General features: G+C 30.5%; 1 protein-coding gene across 7 annotated transcripts in view; it reads left to right on the top strand.

The window, feature by feature from the left end:
• LOC136981616 (membrane-associated guanylate kinase, WW and PDZ domain-containing protein 1-like) overlaps positions 1-26,103 on the top strand; it is a 99,813-nt gene that overhangs the window by 22,423 nt on the left and 51,287 nt on the right. For all 7 annotated transcript variants that reach the window (XM_067277941.1, XM_067277939.1, XM_067277940.1 and 4 more), the window contains exons 2-3: positions 21,797-21,910; positions 24,513-24,632. In XM_067277941.1, coding sequence (XP_067134042.1) covers positions 21,797-21,910; positions 24,513-24,632 — 234 coding nt within the window. The remainder of the gene's footprint in view (positions 1-21,796; positions 21,911-24,512; positions 24,633-26,103) is intronic.

Genomic DNA, 26,103 nt, shown 5'->3' with positions numbered 1-26,103 from the left:
TGCAGAAATCTCTAATAAGGATAGGAAGACCCCCCTAAACATCAAAAACTACCAACTAATAATGCAAAATCATTGGAATCAGAAACAAATCTTATTACCGAATATACAGAAGTTAGAAGAACAGAACCAACAAGTGAGAAACTTAAAACTCCTTGCTAGAACTATTACCAACAGAATCTACAGACATCTCAACAACAGACTTATGGTTAAAAATAGTCGATCTAATCACCACCAGTAATGATAAACTGATGGGTCAATTTTTACTAATTTGAGAAGAAATTAATATAATTCAAAGCGAAATAAAAAACTTTAAAGACAATTACAACTGGCTAATGAAAGAAATGAAAAAATTCAATCTGAATTAACTAAACTATGGCTTTATAAGGAATTAACTCGATATAAGCTTGATTCTCTGACTAATATTATGAATAATAATAATATAATAATATACAACTATTCAAAGATGCTAAAAGAAATTACTCAAAAAGAATTATCAATTTTTTTTTTCTCAAATTCTTTAAAAATAATATGCAATGAATTCGAAGATATAAAATTTATCTATTCAATACTCAACTCTAATGTTAATATTAAATGTATAGGATTGAAATCGGAACAGCTAAGAAACAATATCCTAGCAGCTTTTAACAAGCTGAAATAAATCGCTAGGAGAATGGCAAAATATAAATATCTCAACAGACCTAGTAAAAAATTCCCACAAAAGAAGAAAGTTACTTATACCATACTATATTGACCTAAAAAAACAAGGAATACAATTAAAACTGCATGATGATTATCTTATAATAAATCATCAAAAAGTTACTTATAGCTATATACAGAACAAACTAGTAAATGATGAAGATTTTTTAACATATACCCTACAGAAAAATCTAATAACATAAGTAATTCACTTACAATCAAAAATCGAACCTTTACCGGCGTGTATCGTATAAAAAATCGTCCCACAAATGTTTTCGAACTTTATGAAGTTCTTCTTCAGGTGGAAATGGAACACTTCAGAAAAAGTAGAATAAGAGAAAAATTTCAAATTGAAAAGTTTGCCGAATTCCGCTTCGATGGACATGCACAATTGTGCGCAGGTGTCAAATTATTACAGATACTTGTCTAGCAGGAGTTGCTAGGCTGGTGATAGGTTGATCTCTTCTTTTTGGTTGATGCATGTATTTTTATGGCTCATTTTATAAATAGCCATAGCTTCTAACCATTTTATGCGCTCAGGGTGGGGTGTGGTTGTGATGATTTTGGCTTTGTCGAGTTCCGCCTCAATGTCCTAGTCTGTTGCATAAATACTTAGGGTTGTAGTGAGCCTTCCGTGTTGTAGGTCAGCTTGGTGTTTTGTTAATCTGGTCTTTAACGAGCACTTAGTAGAACCAATATAGATGAGTTCTTTTTGCCATCTGTTATCCACTAGAGGGATAGAATGTATGCTGTACATTCTGTTGAGATTTGGGTCTTTCCCGTTTCTGTCTGCTATGGTGGGGCCTCTTCTATGGATTATTTGTAATTGTTTCTTGGCTATTTCTCCATATATTTCTTTAACATATTGGTTGAAGATGACAGGGAGCCTTGTTTGTTTGTTCTGGGTGTTGGTATCCTTTGTCTGTGCTGTGGATGTGCCCCTTTGACGATGTTGCCATAAGTAATTCAAGAAAAGAAAGCGATCAAAAAAATTATAATAAATTTTTAAAAAATATTTATTTAAAAATAACAAATTGAACCTTACAAGGTCTATTAAGTAAAATAGCAATTAATGACTTTTTACAGTTGCTAAATAATTGACATTCTGGGTATAATAGAAACTTGGATGGTCTCTCCAAGTAATGAGATAATAAAAAAAAACAACGAAGAATATACTATTATATCATCAGCTGCACAGAAACCAGAAGGTTCAGGATGACCCTATGGATGATTAAGCTTAATTTTAAAGAAAAACGTTGGTATAGTAAAACTTATTCAAAAATCTAATAATTATATAACAACCTTATTGCAAATCACTGATTTAGATATGAAATATTTAGATAATAACTAATTATAATCATGCTAGTATACATTCTGCCAGATCATATAGGTATATTAAATGAAATATTCAAAAGTCTTGAAAGTTGGAAAAATATCTCTCCACACATACTAATAATAGGGGATTTTAATTCCCGAATTACTCTAATAATGGATTCAGAATATAGAGGTCCAAACATTTTAATTCGGAATAGCTGAGATTCAAAAGATATAAAACACAATAAATTGGGTCTTCAACTATTAAAATATATACACCAACTACAACTATTTATTTGAAATAGGAGATTGGAAAAAGATTATCCATCAGAATTCACTTGCGTTACTAATTCTGGAAGCTCTGTGATTGATTTGACGATATGTTCCGAACTGCTGTCTGACCTGTGTGTAGATATACAAGTATTAAACTGTGACTGTCAGGCCATTTTCTAGTTAAAACTACCTTTGAAGTTGCAAAAAATCAAGTTTATAAAAATAAATCATTACCTTATCAAAAAATAAATTACAAATTAGCGATAAAATTAAAAATTTACATAAAATTACACAAGAAAATGGAATTGAAATATATTTTCAATTGGAAGATATAATAAAAAAATTCATAAATATAAAAATGATAAAGAATATAAAAGCTGATCAATTTAAGAAACCTCGGTATGGCTTCGATTGTTATATCTTAAAATTAAAGAAAAATAAAGCTTTGACGTAATTTAGGAAAATATATTCAGAAACAAAACTTATTAACTACAAAAAAATAAAATCAATATATTATAATTTACTAAAATCTAAGAAGATAAAATACTTCAAAAATTTAGAACAACGGTTAATTGAAAATAAAAATAGTGATTTCTTTTGGTCAACAATACAAAGGTTATGTAGAAAAGATTCTGAAGATCAATTGCATATAGAATTTTCAACCAGGTCACTCTATTTCAAAAGATTTACTACCATTAATAAATTACCTACTACAGAGATGTTGAATCCGGTAAATGATATTTTAGATCCTTTAATTACTTATGAAGAATTGGATGCTTCAATCAGAAAAATAAAACCAAAATCCTCTCCAGATACTGATCTAATCTGCAAAATTTCTAAAGCTGCTACCATCGTCAGGAAAACAAACCTTGCTTGATCTATTTAATTCATTCTATAATTTGTCAATTTATCCGGAATCATGGAATACAGTTAAACTGCTTATGTTTTATAAAAGAGGAGATAGGAAAGACTCAGGAAACTACTGTCCAATAGCACTACTACCGACAATAAGAAAATGCCTTATTGCAATATTAGCAATACGATTTGAACATTGGATAGTGGAACAAAACCTCTGAACTCAAAATTTCAATTTGCATTTATTAAAACTAAAGGAACTGAAATGGCTCTTTTCTTTCTAATATCGATTGTTCAAATTTATCTACAAAAAAAACAGAAAAATATATACAGGTATACCTCAAGTTACGTTGTTTGTCAAAAAAAGTATATGGAAAAATAAAAATCAAGTTTAAGTCATTTTATTCGACTTTACATCCGTCTGCCACAAATATTGAAGTCGTAATATCGCTAGAAAAGCGTTAAAAGCACACAAAATCATATTAAAATATGTACATTTACAGTAAATGTTAATATAATCATCATAAATCCTAGAGAACGAAACACGAAAACATCTGTTTGTGTTGTCGTCTTATTTAGCGGTCTTTAAGTGCTCATTATTGGCGTTTTCCACGGTAGTTCCAATATCTACCATTTGGCGTCGTCGTCAGCGCCACTCTATATTGGTAATTTTAACATAAATTAGTTTATTTTCTACTATCGCTTAAATAATTTTAATAACTGTATTTGTTATTTAACCTTAAAAAGTTATCTTATTTTATAATGTCTTAGAGAAACCACATTCACAAATAAAGAGTCCATGATGTACTGTAAACATCACCAAATTGTAAACATGTACATTTATATGTATGTACTGTACATACATGTATACATGTATTTGTAAATTTAGATTACTTTTTTCTGTACTATATTAAAAACTAAAATTTATTTGTTTGTAAGCTTAAAATAGATTTTTATTAACCATATATTATTAAAAATGCATTTATAAATAAAATACGGAACTGGGAATGGTAATTTGTGGTTTAGCCTAGTGACAAGTAAATTCGACTTAAGTCGCCTCTCCTGGAACCAATTACCGACATAAGGTGAGGTATACAGCTTTCATTGATATCTCAAAAGCATTCGATTCTGTTCATGTCTCGACTTTAGTAAATAAATTAAAAATATACGGTACTGGTAAAAAATTTTCTGAATTAATAGCAAATTTATTTTCCTCATATAGAATCAACATCAACCATGGCAACCAAACATTCCCAGATTTAATTATAAACCATGGAATACTTCAAGGAGAACCATTATCACTGTATTTTTTCAATTTGTACATTAATGATATAGATAAATTATTTCTAAGTGATACTAAAGGAATTCAGATTTCTGGACGAATTTACCACTATCTTCTTTATGCCGATGACCTGATACTACTAACTCCATCAAGAATAGCCTTACAATGTAAACTTAATACAGTAAATAATTACTTGAATTCTTTATATTTGTCGATTAATGTGTCTAAGTCTAAAATAATAATAATTAGAAATAACGTAAAATTATCAAATCAAGAGAAATCATTTTTCTTAAACGGTCAACCTCTTACATTAGTAAATGACGTAAAATATTTAGGCATAACATTTAATTGGAATTGTAATTTTCAACTACATTTTAAAAATCTTACTACAAAAATAAATACCTTACTATATAATGCCATTTATTTATGTTCATCATTAAAAATTACGAATTTAAAATTACAGATGAAATTATTTAATACCCTAATAATCCCTTCAATATATTATGCTAGTCCTATATGGGCACTTGGCCTTAGAAAAATTCCATGTCATTTTCTTGTGAAAATTGTTAAAAATTGAAAGAACAGTTTCAGGCTATGCATTAAGATTCGAAACAAATAGATTTCATCTATTTCTGTTTTATTTGAAGAAACTAATCATGTTTTTTATTATAGACTAAAAAAACACCACTGATGATATTAGATTTCTACATCAAGTAATGTTAAATCAGACCAATGACTAAAGAAATAACAAAAATCTATGGCAGTATAAATTCAATAATTTATTACAAACATTTGGAATTTCAAGCAAAGTGTTTGATAACTTAGAAACAGACTGGCAATATGGTTATACTTTAATGATTGAATCAGCTTTCTTATAATATATAATTAACCCCCTGTAACAAGATTTGCCTTAATACAAATAAAACAATTATAATAAAAAAAAAATAATAATAAATCATTGTATCAGCAATTTAAAAAAATTTTAATGAATTATTTTTCTAATTGAAATAAATTTAATGTTTAAATTTTGTTTTGGATGTGAATATAAAGTAATTGTAAACAATATTTCAAATAATTCTGTTAAAATAAATTTAGAATTTAACTTTTAAATTCAAATAAATAAATAAACAGTTTTGGAAGTTGAAGGAAGTATTTTTACTTAATGATTTGAATTTAACTGGATAGTATTAACAATTTTGCTGTCAAGGATCATTGATGATTATTACTTATATGCATCACAGCACAGTTGCTGTGAGCATCCTGTGTGTTATTCAACATTAATTTATGCATTTTAATTTTCTACAGACCTGTTATTCAAATAATGCGTTGAATTGTATAGCATGACATACGAGAATGTCACTCGATGTTAAAATTTGTACCTCTTTCTTACATGATTCATACTTCATGAGAATGGAAGACACATTCCCTTCTTTTTTCTATTATTCTCTTACATAAACGTTCATATTTCAAAAGAACAAAAGAGAAACATGCATGCAGTTTTGCTACTTGTAGTTTAAAATAAAGCTTTGAAAGCATAGGACTATTTGTGTTGTAAAATTTTTAAAATATGAGAGGGCATGCAGTTAATTAAAAATTCAAAATGGAAAATATTATATCCCAATAAAGAAATTTAAAAGAAAGATGATCGCAAAGTGTAGTTTTTATATTTTAGATAAGCTTATATATACAGTATAAAGATAGTATCTATTTGTATTTGTTTAACTTACATATATAAATGACTAATTATGATTCATCAAAGCTAATTCTGCTATAATTCTAATCATTTCAATTTTATCAGTCTTCACATTGAAGGATGCAAAGTATTGTGGGCTACCAACAGATAGAAGAGTAGACTTTTCTTTCTGACCAAAATAGAATAGAATTATGTCACAAACAATACTATTTAGTGTTGCTTTCTCTTCTCCTTTCCATTCCATGAAGTATGAACTAACCTTAAATCTACATTTATAAAATAGGAAATTACATAGTTTTATATAATTATGTAGAATAGATGCATGCTTGATTATTTATATTTTTTGTTTAGTTTTGATTATTTAATATTGTATTTTTGGTGTAGTAAGGTTAACAAAATAGAATGCAAAAGAGGAGAGCATAGAATATTATAAAGTGGCAGTGAAGGAAGAGAGAGAGAAAAAATGAAACCTAAATTTGTTTCAACATTTTGTAATCAATGTCAAAAGTATACATACAAAAGCCGTGTTTCAAAAAACTTCATTAATTTTGTTACATGAAAATTTTGTACTTGATTTTGTATGTCTCATTATCTATCTCATATTTTGGCAAGATTTTCTATCATTTTCTATGTTTATAAACAATGTGTAAGTAGTTTTTACCAATAAATATTATATTGAGTGGAAATTTGCATTTAACACCTGAGTAATAACAATTTTTTGTATGGTGGCAATGTTAAAGTGAAATTTTAAAGATTTATGAGTTATATCATAGTAGTATTGATTTTTAAATAAGGAGTCACTGCTGTGACACCCTGCCAAGTAAAAAAGTCACTGATTGACTATATACACAGGAATCGGAGTTGCTGATTTTCGGGGATTGATTTCTCCGTTCCTAAAACACCTATAATAATTCCAAATAGCTCATTCAAAAGAAAATTGTTTTCTTATGTAGGGAGCAAGATTTCAAGATTTTCTATGAAGTGGTTGACAAAATATAAGCAATTGAAAAGTGCAAAAATTGTCAAAAAAGCTGTATTGTCATCTTCTTCTCCTTCTCCTCCTTTTTCTTCATTCAGCACTGCAGACGCTCATAGAGAAAAAAACTACTGGGTCAAGTCTTTCTCATAATCAGTGAGGTGCTTGAGAAACTTCTGGGTCTGGGTCAATAGGTCAAAGTTTATGGGGATTTCCCATAGAGCTAATTCAGTTTTACAGCTTAATCTTATGCTTACAAAGATAAAATTGCAAGGAAACAAAATGAATTTTATTCAAAATGTTATTCAGAATTACAAAAGCTCAAATTTATGCGAATTAAAACTTTTTATGATGATTTTTCTAAATGGCATATCAAAAGCCTCTGTCAGCAATCTGCAATGAATATTGAAAGTGTTCAGTTTGGCAGCACATTTTGTAGGCAATGTATTCAGTCAGCAGTTACCAAGAGCCGACTGATCTTATGTCTTGATGTAATAATACAATTATTAAACAAAAATGTCTGAGATGTAAAAAAACTATGCCAAGTAAAAATTTATGACAATTTAGACAACAGTCAAAATTTTTCTTAGCAGTTTTTCTTTGGTAAAGATAAGATTTGTGCTTGGAAGTGTACCCGCAAGACTTTTATCTGTGTTTACCTTACATTTTACCTTTAAGTACCATGCTTAGCTTTACTAAAGAAAAACTGCTAAGAAAAATTTTGACTGTCGTCTAAATTGTCATAAATTTTTTTACATCTCGGATGTTTTTGTTCGAATTATATGAAATTACTTTAATCACTTTTTTTTAAATAAGAGTATTAAGAGAATGAGAAGAAAGAGAATGACCCATCTTCAAATTTTGATATAAAATATATGACATAAAAATTAGTAATTATGCTTATCTTATTAATAATTAACATATCATTTGATTAAAATTATGAATTAATAGATAATGTAAACAATGAGTTTGTATTTTTTTAATAGCTTTCAGTATGATTTATTTTTGTTCAGAACTAGTTTTTGAATTCAAGAATATTTGTTGCATTTGAATTTCTTTCATTTTCATTTTACAGACCTGAAGGTAAACAGAAGTGTTTGAAAACATTTAAACTTTGTGATTTTTAATATCATATTTTACGGACTATAAGACGCTACGGACTATAAGACGCACCTTAATTTTTAAGCAATTTAAAAAAAAAAAAAAATACCTGTAAGACGCTACGGACTATAAGACGCTCCTGAATTTTGGAGGCAATTTTTCGAAGAAAAAAGTGCGTCTTATAGTCCGTAAAATACGGTAATTGTTTTTCTATTCCAATAAATATAGTCAGATTTATCTAACGTAAGATTTTTAGAACTGAAATTTTTGTGGTTTGATTTTAAAGTGATTTTATAAAGCAAACTGAAAAATTTAAATACAGTTAAATAATGATTAAAAAAAAAAAATAACATTTAACAAACATTAAATTATATAAAACTAAATCTGTTTACTACAAAAGAACTTGTAGACATTGTTTTAAGGAGCAAAACAATTATTTTGAATTATGTTTTTGATTTTATATAAATATAAAAGTTTTTTCATTTTGCTTTTGGTTGCTGCTAGAAATATTTCTTAAGTTTTCATTACTTGAAATTATAAATACCTTTAGGCTTGTAAACTTGAGAACTTTATAATTGACTTGATTTATAATTTAAAGTTGTTACCACAAAAAAAGCATTTGCAAAAATTCTAGTAGGCATTGTTAGGGTGAAAATGTAAAAGAAAAATCTTTTCAACTGGTAGTTCAAAACAAACTTTCAAAAGAGGTGAATAAAACTGCATTCTAAGTCTGTAAACTCCCAAAGTTTGCAAAAATGACAATTAAAATCAATGGAAAAACAAAAAAATACATTTTAACTCTGACTTCTGTAAAGTAAACTGTTAAAAATGTGGCAAAAGTTTTTGGTGACAGTGGAGTGCGTTGTCAGAAATTAGTTTACTTAGTTCAGGTCTGGAGACTACAGCACCAAAGACAAACCATGCTCTCTGGACAACCATAAGAAATTGATAATGATCTTGTGAGGCAGCAGATTGCCAAGGATCCTCTAATTACATAGAGTTTCTGAACCGGGCTCTCTTCAGTCAATGGGATGCATAGTACTGAAGTGGCATTGTTAGAGTTTAATGTAAAAGAGAGCTTTTTGTAGTAAAAGTATCACAAGTGGAGAGTTGGTGCAGCATATCCTGACTGAACAGAACAAGCATCACTGAATTTTCAAGTATATATCATTGCTGAATTGGAAACAGAACTGTCTCTTCTTTGATTGCTTTGTGACCTGTGATGCCCAGCAAATGACTATCCACCAAGTCTAAGCAAACTCTGATCAACAAGGTGCTACCATGTGTTTTTGGTGATTGTTAAGGTATTATTTATCATCACTACATGCAATCAGACAAAACAGTTGACAATGACAGCTACTGTGATATGCTTTATAACTTTGCTACAAGGATTGCTGAAACTCACTCATCATTAACCAACCAGAAGAGTCTTGTTCCAGTCATTTACCAGTCATTTTTTATTTTATTTCGTACAAAATTGTACATTTTCCCGGCCCCGCAACAAGCATTACCGGGAAAAGAATACACGAATAGTATATACGAACAATATACTATAAAGAAAAAGAGTAGGTATATACAAGAGTGGACTCCATGCGAACTTACATGGTAAGAAAGTTTCAACACGCGACAACTTTGCGCGTGAAGAGAGTCTTGTTCCATAAGATTTTATTCACATAAACATAGAATCACATTTTACACTAATTCGGTTTGCATCAATAAACCTGCCATAGACGAGCATTCTGCCATGTTTTTTCTTTTTTGGTGTCGCGAACTCTCCACAAAAAATATTAAAAACCAAAAAACGCCTGCCATCTAGTGGTATGAACGGGTCACTCATGTTTCAAAAATAAAAACCAATGCAATACTTAACAAGTGCCTGCCCGACAGTCTTGCAAATACTATAAAAGAATTGTTTCTGTCAGAAAAATTAAAGGTTGGAATTACAAGGGAGAATTTCAAAGTTCGGAGGAATACTATCCGATCAGTATATACCGGATTGAGTGTCGATGTCAACGTCTCCCACACTCCGAAAAGTTTCGAATTGTTGCCTGAAGACAAGGGAAGACCAATTGGTATTCATTATTTTACGTCGCTTCTTCTTATGTTTATTCTGTAAAGTGTTCGTTATCCGAACATAAAAATCTTTTGCGAAAGTGTTCGTTCTCCGATTTGTTCGTTAACCAATCACCCACTGTATTTATAGTTATACTAAGACAATATTTGTGGCCTTAAAAATAATTAAAACTAATTTGTATAATGTCGACTGCTTGCATTATCAAGTGTGACTTTATGTACCATTGTACTGTATAGTCTGAATTAGGAAATAACTGACTTTAGACAGATATTATTGTCATTGATTTATATAGGGACCAATTGGGATTGAAGGATGATTTTAGACAGATCTGATCTGATATGTTATTTATCTTAGCTCAGTAGAATGGAAGTAAAAGTTTATAGAATATAGTTAATCTGTTATACTGAAAACATTTTATTTTATTATTTATTTAAAATCAAAAAATTGAAAAATATTTAAATTATTTTGTATAAGATAAAATTGCTTTTATTTTTTAGTATATTTATAAAATTATTTAATTCAGTATAATTTTGGCATTATTAAATTTACTAGTTACTATCTATGTTTTAATTAAAATCTAAAACATTAATAGTTTTTTTCTTAAGAAACTGAAAAATAGTCAGGAAAGTAAGAAGAAAATATTTCATTTAATTATTTATGTCGAACTCATCTTTTTACTCTGGGATAAAATGAGTATATTGTTTGTTGTTAATTGCTTCTTCTGTTTAATGCAAAATTTATGTACCGAACAAACGCGCGAAAACCTTTTAACTCAGCACTTTCAAAATTATAAAATTGTAATCCACAAGTAACATTTTTGGCCATTTTCAATGGCTTTCATCTGAGAGTTGAGCTAAAAGGTTTTTGTTTGATATATTCTGTACCCAGTTATCTTAAGGTTAAAAAATTTAAATATAGTTCACCTAAAATTTTGTTAGAGATGCTTATTTATAATATATATCTATAGCCAAGAAACAACTACACTTTGTTCTTGGCATTCTTTTATAATAGACTTAATTAAGTGAAATGTTTTTATGATTATGAAACAATACAAAATAAATATTTTTATATGTATAAATACTTTCTCAATTGTTTTTATGTAACTTATATAATTAACAATATACAGCAATAAATAAATGAATATATAAATATTTCCTGTCTACTAGCTAGGCACTAACCAATATAACTAGAATTGTTTGTTTAATAAAAATAAGCAATTAAAATGAATAGTGCAACACTTGATCCATGAAGAAGTTCCAAGATTTATTTCAGATCACATGTTTTTGGGACTATACATCCTGTCAGATCCTACAGAATTGGAATAAAAAATGTCGAAGAGATGTCCGAAAGCCTTTGAACATTTGGAAATTTCAAGGATTTGTTTAAAAGTTTGATCGTATAACAGACTATAAAACAGACCGAAAAAAAATTTTTTTTGATGGGATGTTTGGCCCAAAAAATGTTTAATCTGTAGTAAATCTTTGACTTCATTGATTCTAGCATTATACTATTCTTTTTACTTTTTATGGAGTCATGTTAATTATTTAGAAAAACAATTAACTTATTTAAAACAACAAAAAAGATGTACAAAAATGTAATTAAATAGAAAAAAAATGAATTAAATTTAATTACTTAGTTATGATTTTGTCATTGTTTTTATGACAGAATTATCAATATGAAATATTGATGATGATAATTGATTACATATAAAATCAAACTTGATATATGTTAAGAATCTGGCTGTGTTGTTTGATTATTATCAGGCTACAATAGATCTAATTAATTATTAAGCTATGTAATAATTTGAACTAGAGGTTAAGCTGCCATCTCAAGTTTAATCATTAGAAATACTGTAGTTTAGAATATTCTGAAAGTAAAGATAAGCTTAAAGTGGAATTCAAATCCGCAACTCCTGCTTACCATGCAGATGCATTACCAGTTATGCTACCTGGACATCTGTGAGATCTTTGCTTCCAGACCAATTAATTTAGATATAGCCATATTGGTCACTTACTACACTGTATGGTAATATCTTGTAATTAATTGGTGTGGAAATGAATACTGAATGGGGGTACTAATAGTGGAGCTTGTAATTTATCTACATGATAAGCAGAAGAATAATTAAATGATAAATTCAGTGAATAGGATCATATGACTGTAATATTATTTTAATTTCACATACAATAACTTTTTTTGTTTTCTAGATCCATATTCATATTGGTTTATTTGTATTTTTGTGTTAATTATTTTACCTCTTTAATAGTGTTCCATTTCAATATTCCACAATAATGGTATATTAAACGTTGCGAAAAGTTTACTGAGTTCAGCGTTATATCCACGTTTGCTTGTCGCAAGTACTTTCGACAAACCTTACTGTCGTCGTCTTCAGGCGAGTTCGTAAATTTGCCGAAAAACTTTAAAAAGAAACAAAACCGATGCAGAATGGAACGCATAAAGCTTTACCAAAGCCGTTACGAACGTAAATCGTAATGGCTTTGGTAAAGCTTTATGCGTTCCATTCTGCATCGGTTTTGTTTCTTTTTAAAGTTTTTCGGCAAATTTACGAACTCGCCTGAAGACGACGACAGTAAGGTTTGTCGAAAGTACTTGCGACAAGCAAACGTGGATATAACGCTGAACTCAGTAAACTTTTCGCAACGTTTATACGGTGTTTGGCGTGAATATTGTTGTACCGACATTTAATGGTATATTTTAATTGTGTAATATATGTTAATAAATTAAATTAATTAAACATTAAATTTAATGTATATGCATGAGAGGTGGCAACATGGGCTTGAGTGTATGGTGGCAGGGAAACAAGATCGCATGTTTGGAGCTCCAGGGAGCCAGTGAGATTTACCAGTGTTCAGTTGTCAGTGTTACCTGATTAGTATTACCATATTACCAAGTCATTTATAATTTTTAACTGTTTCCATGTTCTTCAGTTCTATTATTTGATAAATATTCTTTGCTCACTTCACTTTGCTTTTATGACTGTAAAGCAGAATATGTTTATTGTTTCTATTTATTCTAAAATCAATTTTGTGCTATTTTATTTGTTATCTTATGGGTTGTTTGTACATCAAAAAATGATTAACTTGTGTAATATGTGATTTTAATGAATAAATGAAATAAAATTTGCTTTTCATTTTGAATTTTTTATTTTCTTTGAAGTTTTTTTAAAATCAAAAATAGCCTCAAAATGGAATTAGAATATTCTGAATATATTAAAGATAAAATGAATTTAATCTAGGTCGAGTCTAGTTTAATATAAGAATTTAATCTTAGATTTTTTAATGTATTTTTTTTTTTTTTTTTTTTTTTATGAAAATGGTTAACAGTTCTGCAGGATCTCAGTAGAAAGTAGATCCAAGGGGTCTAATTTGTGATGCTTTTTCACAGCATTGTTAGTCTTTTTTTTTTTAGAAAAATGGTTATGTACAGAGTGTCAAGAATTGTATTGCACAGACATATAAAACAATTATTACCAAAGTAATAAAATAGGAAATATTTTAATTGAATTCTTCTAAATTTTGAAAGTAAATTTCATTTTGGAAAATTATTTTTTAAATATAATCGACCAATTAAAATTTAAAATAAATCAACCAATTATATGATGAATGGTAAGTCAATAAATTTTTCCTTGTGTTTTGACATCACATTTATTATGATGATAAATTTTTTATATGTATAGTCAAACCTTGTGTTTTGAACTTAATTTGTTCCTAAAAGTTGTTCAAAAACTAATTTGTTCTAAAACTGAAACAAATTTTCCCCATAAGAAACAATATAAAAATTATTAATTGTTTTCAACCACCGAAACAAACCTTTTCTTTTTATCTTTTAAACTGTATTTCATGCATAAAAATGCCTATAAAGGCAATATATATTAAAAGTAAAACGTTCTGTCACTGTCACCAAAACTGAAACTAACATTTTACAAAGAAGTGCTACGGATAGACTCAATTCTGACTGCTTGCATGAAATGTAATCAAATCAATCAAGACGACAACAAGTACTTTATCCCCACTTTCTGAAACATTCTATTATATTTCAATTGTTTTGATTTTAATTTTAGTTTTAGTTTCAACGTAAAGGCCAGTTTTAATTATTATTTATAGTTTTAATTAACTTCTATCTAATTTTAATAAATATTATACCAATAGTATTATAATATATAATACTATTGGTTGGTTGGTGAATTGCTTTTTGTCATTATGTTACAATATGAAACTATGAGCACTATTTTGGCTGTATGGAGGACTTATCATACACTATTGATGTTGGAATAATCACACAAAAGTAGGTAGACAGGTTTATTATGATGACTGTATGCATTTCACAAAGGTTAAAGCCATATTTGTTACAATTTGGTGGGTATGCATGCATCTACAAAAATACAAGCAGTTTTCCATTACAAACAGGTTTATGATTAAAATATTACAAAATTACATTTTATATATACATAAAGCATTCTATTTTGTTGCTGATGTGTGGATGACTTCATTTTTGGTATTTTTCACAGTCGTTATATTATGTTTTCCTTACAAATAGCAACCAGAGACTAAAATTGTTGCTAATACTATGGTAAATGAACGTAATACAAAGTTATAAACAAGATTACGGTTATGAAAGTAAGAGCTGTTTTTAGAAAGGTTACATATGTATTTGCAGGCAGTCAGTTCGTACAAACAATATTCTCTACTACAGAAGTGATGCTACTATAGAGTGGTATCCAGTGGTGGTAATATAAGTATTACCTTCTGGCTAATAGATTTCAGATGTGTAAGTAAGGATGCCAGATGGGATCTAGTTGTATTCCTGTGTTTTCGTTTAGTCTTACATTATCATGAATTTTGATAATTTCTGAATGTTTGTATAATTTGCATTTGGTAGTATTTCGGTTTTTAATATCTAATGAATCTTTATTAATATAGCAATTATGGAATATATTATATTTAGCGACTATGGAGTTTTCTAGGTTGTATTTTATAGCATTGATATTGATAAAGCATATTTTTAACTTTCTTTTGGTTTCACCAATGTAAATGTGGTTACAACTGCAGGAAAATTTATAAACCATATTGTTCTTCTCCAAAATGTTGATAATAGTATTATTGTTGCTTAATCATTTTTTGGATTGTGTTAAAGTGGGCAGGAACAATATGTATATTAAATTGTTTGAATTTATTTTGGATCTTTTCAAAAACATTTTTGACATCTGGAACCTTACAGGATTTGGTTGGTGAACTAATATTTTGGGCTGTCTGGTATTCTATTATTTAATCTACCTAGCCAATTTAATAAAGTGGTTTTGGGGTAATTATTTATCAAAAATAGTTTGATAATTTCATTAATTTCAGAATTTTGATCTATATACTGTAGTTCTATTTTTTATGAACACATTCAACTTGTTTATGTATAAAGGGGTCTCTGAATTGTAATCTGAAACTTTTTTAACGTTGCATTGTTTAATAAATCTACATATCTTGTTTAACCTGTGTGTGTGTGTGTGTATAAAATTGAATTCACACCTAGCTGTCTATTTGTTATTCAAGTCTCATATGAGAACAGCTGAACCAATTTCTGTGAAACTCTGTACATATATTCAGGAAAGTCTTTTTTTTTTTTAACTCTTACTGTTCTGTGGGCACTAAGAGGGCCTCTTTTTGCAAGCCCATTATGGGTTCGGCCAGGCCCACAATGGGGCGGCCAGGTGGTGAGGGATGAGGTCCAACATATCCAGACGGACCACCCTGAAAAATTCCTGGGGATTATTTGACCTGTCTGGATTTGATCTCGGGTTTCCCAGAACAGTGGGCTGCCACCTTCACTGCTTGGCAATTTGGCCTACTTCAGGATAGTCCTGGGAAGGATATAGTTGTTTGTTAAGTTAAGGCAATGCAACACTTGGGCGATCTGCCTAGGGGGAATGCTTTCCGGGAGGTCTTTTAAGGGAAACTGTCCCCTATTTAGGTGTTACAGACATGGAGAAAACTCGGAAAACTCCACGTGGCCAGCCCATCCGAGTGAGGTGTGAACCCACAACCAAACTCCCGGTGTTCAGGGTATGAAGACCTCTTGGCCACTGGTGGGCAGAAGGATATAGTCTACTTTTGAATTCACATCTACAGTATCTGTCTGTCTATTTAAATATCACATGAGAATGGCTGTCTGTCTCAGGCTAAATTTAGAGTAAATTTCAATGTAAAATTGTTTTTGGTCAGATCTCTTATAAGTTACATTCGTTTTCTATAGATACATTTTTATATGTATGTATTTTATATGAGTATATTCCTTAATTAATACATTCATGTTTGTGAAAATTGCAACACCATGAAGGAATTGTGCAAATTGAACCAAACTTACAGGAATTGTAAAGTGAGGTAAGACATGTAAATGATTAGAATTACAAAGCGATTGCACATGCGTGGAACGAGAAAAGGATCCTTATCAGCTGCTTGTTCCAGGTATGTAAAGGACTGTAAAGATGCATTGAAATCTGTTTATCTTCCTCTGTACGTGGTAAATGTTTCATTGGTGGTCTATATGCCTCGTCAAAAGTGGAGGAAGCCATACCAACAACTAACGGAGTTCGTATGAGGCCACATCGTCTGTATGCAAGAGGGTGGATTTTTGTATCAAGAAATCGCAGCCTGCATGCAGTGTAATGCCACAACAGTGATGCCTGTTTGGAAGAATTGGACAGAGGAGAATCAAATAAGGTGAAAACCTGGCAGTAGGGCAAGCAATAGCACAATGGCATGGGATGACAGACACCTCATCCACATGGCTGTGACGGGGACTGTACAATGTCCTCTCGTATGTTAGCACAACATTGGAGCATGGCTACAGGTGTTTTGTTGTCTAGCTCCACAGTTCGTTGCTGTCTGCTGCAGCATGAACTGCGTGCAAAGGGATCCTCTACACAGGATTCCCCTCTCGCTTATTCACAGACGCCTTCGACTTCAATGGGCTCAGCAACACAGCGCTTGGCGTGCCCAGTGGCAACAAGTTGTTTTTCCGATGAACTTCACTACAATCTGCAGTACAATGATGGAAGAGTGCACATCAGACATTACAGAGGGGAATGTCTGCTCCCACAGTGTGTTATCCAGTGTCTTACTGCACAAACATCTGGCATCATGGTATGGGGAGCTACTGAGTATAATTGTCAATCTCATCTAGTACACATTGCAGGCAACCTCAACAGTGATCGCTACATATGGGAAATTGTGGAGCCAGAGGTCCTCCCCCTTCTTCGACTCATTCCGGGTGCTGTATTTCAGCAGGCCCGTGCACATGTTTCTCAGACTGCACAAGCCTTCTTCAGTGTACAACAGGTTTTGCTTCTTCCATGGCCTGCTTATTCCCCGGATATGTCGCCCATCGAACATATCTGGGATTTCATTGGTCAGTGACTCGCTCGTACAGTTGGTGGGGTACACAACAAAACTGAACTTTGGTGTCAAGTCGAAGCCATCTGGAATGCCATTCCCCAGGATTACATTCAGAACCTCTATGATTTAATGCAACGACATGTACAGGCTCTCATCGCTCAGCGTGGCGGACACACAAAGTACTGATTTTTGATGATCTTTTTGTTTTTTTGTCTTGTAAATTTGATCGTTTATTTGTACCACTATCAGTAATATGTGGAATAAATTTCATTAATTTCTGACAATTCCTTCATGGTGTTGCAATTTTCACAAACATGAGTGTATTTCATTTTCCTGAGTGAAGCCAGGAATCTCAGGTTGTTATCTATAAATGATAAAGATGAGATAGTAAAGAATCTAAGCTTAGTTTTTATCTGACACTTATGTTTGCTTCAATAATCATATGTTTTTGAGTATTTTATATCATTTTCAATAATGAATTTTGCCAAAAAGTTGTGAAGAAATTGTCTTCAAAATAGAACAAGAGTTTGAACCTATTGGCGTAGTCAAAAACTTCAAACTAAAATGTACTTCAAAGTCAAACTAAACTTTATAACTTTAGAAAATTGATAGAATGTTAGAAAAATTGTGAAAAACTTAAAAACTAGAAAATCTCATTGGAAATCTAGTAATTTTCATCAGTCTCATTGAGCTGATTCCTGGTATAATTTTCTTTCAGTACAAAACATGTATTTTTAAATATGTAAATGTCATAGATGTAAGAGTTATTGAAACAAATGAACAATTAATTAATTATTTTCTGATAATTTTGAATTTTAGTATTGTGGAACATTATTTAATGAAAAGAATTCCAGATCTAGTGATGATAAAAAAATAAAACATTTAATTAAATAGTTACAAAGGAAATAAATATTTTCAAATAACTTAGTCATAATGTTGTCAAACATCTTTAGAATTTCATTTGTCATTTTTCAAATTTACTGTTTTTCGAGAGTTTTCAAACATCATTTATCTTGCAATGTCATGTATATTTATAATTAATTCAATTTAACATTTTGCATAATTTCAAAAAACAAATAGTAAGTTTATGTACGGGCAGCAGTGCCAGATTAAAGGTAGGGCTTAATGGGTTGAAGCCCTGGGCTTCAACTCTTTAAGAGGCCCCGAACCCTACCTCAGACTTTATTTGATTTTTTAAACTGAAGTCAAGATAAAACAATAACCTATATAAATATGAGATAACTTAAAAATAAAATTAAGTCTCGAAATAAGTATTAAAAATTAACATGATAACAATTTTTTACAATTTAAAGAGTGTATTTCTTGATGGGTATATATGCTGATATTGATTTAGACTTGAAGTTTGCTTTGCTAATGCTAGTGAGTCTATCCACTAATTCACCCAATGTCAATGCTAGAATCACTAGAATTGATCTACAAGCTTTGATCAATGTTGCTAATTTAGCTATTTTGTAGATATTTTAATTTTCTATTTAGCTACCAAAAAATGTAATTTATAAATTGCTGACATAGGTATTTGTCTATTTCTTTTCATTTTCTAAGGCTACAAAAGCAATATTTTTTTGTTATTACTAAAGACTTCAGACTTAATTTTTCAATACAACTTTGCTATTTTTATTTAACTGTAGTTGGCAATAAGGCAATGGTTGTTTTCCAACATTTCCAGAAGATGGATAAATGGGCCTCAAATTCTTTAATAGCCCAAGGCCCCAAACACCTTAATCCAGTATTGATGTACAGAATGTGATATATACATTAGGGTGTCCCTTAATTTAATGAAAAAAATATTTTTGTAAAAATGTTTGCACCCATCCCATAAATTTCTGTATTTGGTCAGAATTACTCAAATATGAAGTTTCGTCTTGATCGGATGATATTAACCCATGCCGACTTGAGTACAAAACTTGAATGTGAGGGATGATTGACATGGAGATATTAAGCAACAGTAAAAAATCAATAGTTAAGAAATACCAAGCAATAAAATACAGTCAAACCTGTTTTTATGCGGGGGATAGGGACCGCATTAAAAAAAACGCATAAAAAAAATCTCACGAAACTTCACGAATGGCTGTAAATAATAGTTTTCGCAACACAATTAAAAAATATTTTTTTTTATGCGGTCAACAGGGACCGCATAAAAAAAGTCTCACATAGAAAATAACTCGTTTCCGTACGAAATAGAATTTATTGACAACAGATGTCAGCACTTGACTGCATCGTCTGGTCTATCGTCTGTTTTACATATTTTTGTCCAGGTGGTGTTTTGTTGACTTAAAAAGTAAATTATTTCATTTTTCGCATATTCATGCAATAATATTACTATAATAAGTGCATTTATGCTATAATAAGTTTATTTAGCTATAATAAGTCAACGTGAGACATGACGAATCGCACGAGACTAGTCGCCAACTATACCGCACAAATTAAAAATTTGCATTAAAAAAATCGCACAAATAAAAATCGCACATAAAAAGAGCGCATAAAAACAGGTTTGACTGTAGTTCTTTGGATAAATTTCACAAGTGTTGGCTATGCTTCTTTAAAACTTCTGTAGAAATGGTTGTATCTATTACTTTGTATGATTTTAAGGACTTCAAGGAGCAGAGATCTTGATTAGGGGCTTTTACAGCTGTACAGCACTTAAGCTATGGTTTAATGTAAACTGTTATGACAAACAGAAATACCATGTCAAGTTTCCTTGTCTGTAATGGATAGTTTGTTTTGACCTTAGGAGAAACATTTTTAGGGAATAAATTGCTCTTGTCATCCATCGAGCTCAATTCATAGCCCCAGAAGGACAGACTTTTAGTTTCTTTTCTGTGTCACCTCCCAAAAATAGTATACACAGCTCTATACGTTCAGTTCAGCTTTATAAAAGTCCAATAGTTCTTGAAGTTCTAAATCATTGAAAAACTCCTCCATGTGATCTTTACTACTACAAAAATTACTAGCATTAACATTTCCCCAACTTTCTCTTAATTGTGTGAAGAGAGATATGTCAGGGCCACTTGTAACACATATTTTGTTGTCAAATGCACTTCGTAAGACTAATTCGTAGATGTAATGATGACAGAAGAATGACAACTTCTCTCTGTTCAATACTTGTTCAATGAGGATGCATGCACCATTTAAGTAGCTGGTGTTTGAGGCAATTGTATCACTACAAAGAATTTTTACATCAGCTTCCAAACTGCAACCTGTTATTGCATTTCCAATGGCTTGTGCTTGATCTTTACCAAAAGCATTTTCAAATTTTAGAAAACTGATGAGCTGTTCTTTATCTTCAAATGTCATTACTATCAGGATACTTTCTACTTTTGTATTCCTAACATTCAATGCAGTTAACAGTTTACCATCTCAATAAACAGAATTTCAGAAATATCATTAAATGCAGCTTTAATGTGGTTAATGATAGAAATTAAATGGTTAAAATAAATTTATAATTAAGAAAGTACCAGTGAAAAATTTAACAGTTTTGGTATTTGATTTGGCTAAGGCCGCGACTCCACTAGCCGTAAAAGGGCCGTAAAACCCCTCACCGTAAAAGCTTTTAATTACGTGACCATGATATTTTACGCCTAAAAGCGAGTTGAGCAGTGTTCAACTCGCTTTTACGTTGGTTTTACGACCTGCTCAGGCGTAAAATATCATGGTCACGTGATTAAAAGCTTTTACGGTGAGGGGTTTGACGGCCCTTTTACGGCTAGTGGAGTCGCGGCCTTAGAACTTAATATTTTGATGGCTACATTTTAATAATAAAATACATTGCAAGTGAAAATTAACAAATGGAAGACATGATTGGATGAAAGTGTTAGGTTAAAAATTCGAAGTTTTTAATGAATTGATGTTCAAGTTTTATAATGTAATTATTTCAGGGTAAAATAGTATGTTGTAAAGAGTATTACAGGGTCATTTAATTTCTGAGATCTTTAATTGGGTTAATATAGCTGATTATAATAATAAATAAATAATACACTTTTATCCATGCAAGACAATTGGATTTTGAATTATTATAACGTAACCTGTTCATTCACTTGTCTTCAAATACAACGATAATTGCCAATACATTATTTATGATTTATTAATACTTTTTGATGATTTTTCATTTCAGGTTGTCTTACAAAAGATTTAAGACAATATTTGAACACAAGATTTCAAAAAGGATCTATTGATCATGATTTGCAAAATACCATTAGAGACAATCTATATCTTCGTACAGTACCATGTAAGTAAAATATTTTTATATTAGTGAAACTTCAATCTTTAATTGCTTCAATAAATAATAATGCTATGCTGTCAACAATATATAGTTTTTATGTAAAAACCTAAATTTTTCTGTTGAAGAACTTAATCAAATCTTATACATAAAGATTGCCTAATGATTCATATAAAATTAGTCATAAAAAAATTCTAAAATTATTGAAAAAAATTAATAGCACAAATTGTCTTATTAGAGAATACAAAACAAACAAAAATTTAAAATATCTTCAGATGTATTCATCTTTAGAAAGTAAATACAGTAGAGCATCGATTATCCGACCCCCGATTAACCGACTTATCGGTTAACGGACTGCGTTTTAGTCGGCAAATTCAAATGTCCGCTAGTGATGTGGCGCTACAGTATTTGGTTATGTCTTGGCTACTTTAATATTATTTTTGTTAAATTTTTTGCATGTTTTAGCTGGCAGCACTGGCTCGACCATGAAAGGGAGGCTAGTATTTAAACCAGGCCTAATACACTATACTAATAATGTATTTTTTCATACTTTTCGGTTATCCGACTTTTCAGTTATCCGACCAACCCCAGTCCCCAATTAAGTCGGATAATCAAAGCTCTACTGTATTTGAAAACTTTCCAAAAAAGAAGTACTCAAGAAAGAAAAAACATGAATGTTAATACATTCTGATAAAACTGCTATGGCTAAGCATCCACATCAATCATAGTTATGGTATTAAATATACTATTGATTATAATAATAAATAAATAAAAATGTTTTTGCAATTGCCAGAAAATTATTATTGAGAATAGAGACCTATATCTAATGTCTTTCTAAAAACAGAACATATCTAGGAATTTTAGTGAGAATTTCCATCTTTTTTATTATTATTATTTTTGAAAACTATTTAGAAATTTAGTAGGAATCTAATGTTCTACAATCCTTTCACATAGTTCTTCTAACATGTTGACATTATCTTATTATTTACAGAGAAATTTCAAATGTATTATTTTTTATCTATAGAAAAACTAGTATATATGTACAGCAGAGTTAGAAAAAGTAAAAATTGAGATACAGGGTTTGTTTGTCCAATAAGTATTGGGACTGATTTTTTCCTGCCAATGGGAAAGGATGGAGGACAGTCTCTATGGGCAGGATCAGTGGTGGGGGATGTCACATAAGTTACGAAGCCCGGCTCAGTTGTCTCTGAGCCTTTGGAGTGTGTAGATCGCATCTGAAGTGAAAGTGTGTTTAGTGCTTATGTCAAGAGTCAAGATGCAGCAAATCATTGAGCAGCATTTTGCCATCAAATTTTGCATAAAATTGAACAAATCCATTATGGAGACTTTTGATATGATTCGTGAGGCTTACAAGGACGAAGCTATGTCCAGAACATATGTTTTTGAGTGGCATAAAAATTCATAGATGGCCAGGAAGATGTTGAAGACAAACAACATGCTGGATGCCTGACGGCAACCCAAACCGATGAAAACGTGGCCAAGTGTTAGAACTTCTGAACTCTGATCGCCGGTTAAGTGTTTGATTGATAGCACAGGAGTTAAATTTACCGAAATGCACTGTGCATTCAATTGTAACCAATGATTTGCAAATGTGGAAGATGTGAGTGAAGTTTGTGCCAAAGGTTTTATTAGACGAGCAGAAAGGAACACCATGTGACAATTTGTCATGAACTATTGGAACATTTGAAGACCTTTCCAAATCTTTTGGACAGAGTGATAACTGGTGATGAAACTTGGATCTTCAAGTATGATCTGGAGACCAGAAGGCAAAGTGCTGAGTGGCACACAAGCATTTCTCCTCAGTCAAAAAAAGCCTGCATGAGCAAATCAAGAGTGAAATAGATGCTCATTGTCTTCTCTGATACAAAAGGTGTGGTCCTCAAGGAGTTTGTGCCTGCTGAACAACAGTGAACAATGAATTTTATGCAAAAAGTGCTTGAACATTTGAGGATTAGGGTCCACTGTGTTTGAACGGAATTGCTGATATCTGGATGCTTTGAAACAACAATGAGCCCTCCCCCAGTCACATATCACTAATTGTGAGGGAGGCATTGGCCAAACATAACATGTCAACGTTGCTCCAACCACTCTACAGTCGAGATGTGGCTCCCCGACTTCTTTTTGTTCCCACAGATCAAAAGGACCCGAAAGAATATTGTTTCAGGACAATTGAGGTGATTCAAGTGACTTTGACAGGGTGCCTGAACAGCCTTGTGGTTGCCAACTTCCAGGGGGGCATATGAAGACTGGAAATAGTGTTGACAGTGCTGTGTTGATGCAGGAGGGTCATATTTTGAAGATTATTAACTTGCTGTAAATATATCTTCAATAAATTTTTTTTATGACTTTAGTCCTGATAATTATTGCACAAACCCTGTATTGTAATGGTGATAATTTGATTTGTTTTTAATAATGAGTAACAAATTCAAAATCATATTATTAAATGTAAAAGTAAATAGTTCAATATACAAATAACTGTTTGGTTTAAATGGTGTTTTGTTTAATAGTTAAGCATATAGATTAAAGTATAAAAAGCATCTTAAAAACAAAAAATGAAAATAATAATTTAAATTAAATCGATCATTTTAAGGTACGACAAGACCTCAGAGGGATGGAGAAGTAAATGGTGTTGATTACACATTTTTAACTCCAGAAGAATTTATTGCATTGGAAAGAAGTGGAAATTTACTTGAAAGTGGGATTTATGAGGGTATTAAAATTATACATTTGCAAATTTATTAATAGTAAAATAAAAATAAACTGTTCAGTAATTATAGTATTTGGCATTACCTAGAAATATTTTATAATGCATTTAAAATAATAAATTCATTTAAAGAAAAAATTTTAATTTTTTAAGTGAAATATAATAATTAGTTTTATGTATTAATAATATAAAATTATTTAACATTTAAATATACAGATTATTTATTATATGTCTCTTTTCTACATTTTTAATTTTTTACTTAAAGCTATAAATGCAGTTTTAAAAATAGTGAAAATGATATAAATGATTTGCTAAATAGTTAAACAGTATCATCATATAGTTTTTTCCTAAATATTATTTTTCTTCTAGAATAAATAAAAATTAACTTAGCAGAAAAAATTCGAAAAATTCTTTGAATTTTAGTAATTAAATTTTAAAAAAATTTTAAAGCAAAATATTTCTTTAATATAAAAAAATACATTTGAATCTAAGAAAACAATTAAATTTGTAACATAAATATAATAATGATGATGATAGTTTATATATTATATAAATAATCATTATATTAATTTTTAAAATTATATAGTTATCATAGTAATTTATTCCAGATATAGCTTTCTAATAGGTCTTAAATTGATGTCATCAACCTATTTAAAAATTAATTTCTTCAATCAGTTCCATTATACGTGGTACGATCCAAAAGTTCGGGGAATGCAGTAATCTACGACAACAAAAGCATGTATTTGAAGTTACAGCGTATGAAATGGATTCTACCAAACCACCTCTACGTGTTCAGGGTTAATTTCACCCATGTCATGTGATTAAACCGCGAGCGCTGCTGTTTTTTTCCAGAGATAGTTACCTTTGTCCTGCGACGTAATCAAAGTGGAGTTTCAAGAACAACCTCCAACATTTCGACTTCACCGTGACCTTTCACCAGTAGAATCACCGTACACCTTTCTTAGCAATTTTAAAATCTCCGTAGGTGTTTTACCTAAACGCTGACAAAATTTAATGTTGGAGGTTGTTCTTGAAACTCCACTTTGATTACGTCGCAGGACAAAGGTAACTATCTCTGGAAAAAAACAGCAGCGCTCGCGGTTTAATCACATGACATGGGTGAAATTAACCTGAACACGTAGAGGTGGTTTGGTAGAATCCATTTCATATGCTGTAACTTCAAATACGTGCTTTTGTTGTCGTAGATTACTGCATTCCCCGAACTTTTGGATCGTACCACGTATTATGTTATGTATGATATTAGTATATTATCTGTTAAATAAATTAAATAATATGATTTTTATCATGATGATTATATTTAACTTATATATAAGTATGATGAGTTAGTCTCTCTAGTAATATTTCCATTCAGAGTTTGTGTATAGGAGTGAAAAATTCATAAGAAATAATGGTTTAAGTTTCTTATAAGTAATATATTAATATAAATTACGATAAATAATAGAAATTAGGTATGCAT

The sequence above is a fragment of the Centruroides vittatus genome, unplaced genomic scaffold, assembly GCF_030686945.1.
Source record: "Centruroides vittatus isolate TY-2023 unplaced genomic scaffold, ASM3068694v2 contig_784, whole genome shotgun sequence".
NCBI lineage: Eukaryota > Metazoa > Arthropoda > Arachnida > Scorpiones > Buthidae > Centruroides > Centruroides vittatus.
This window is presented reverse-complemented; position numbering and strand designations above follow the sequence as displayed.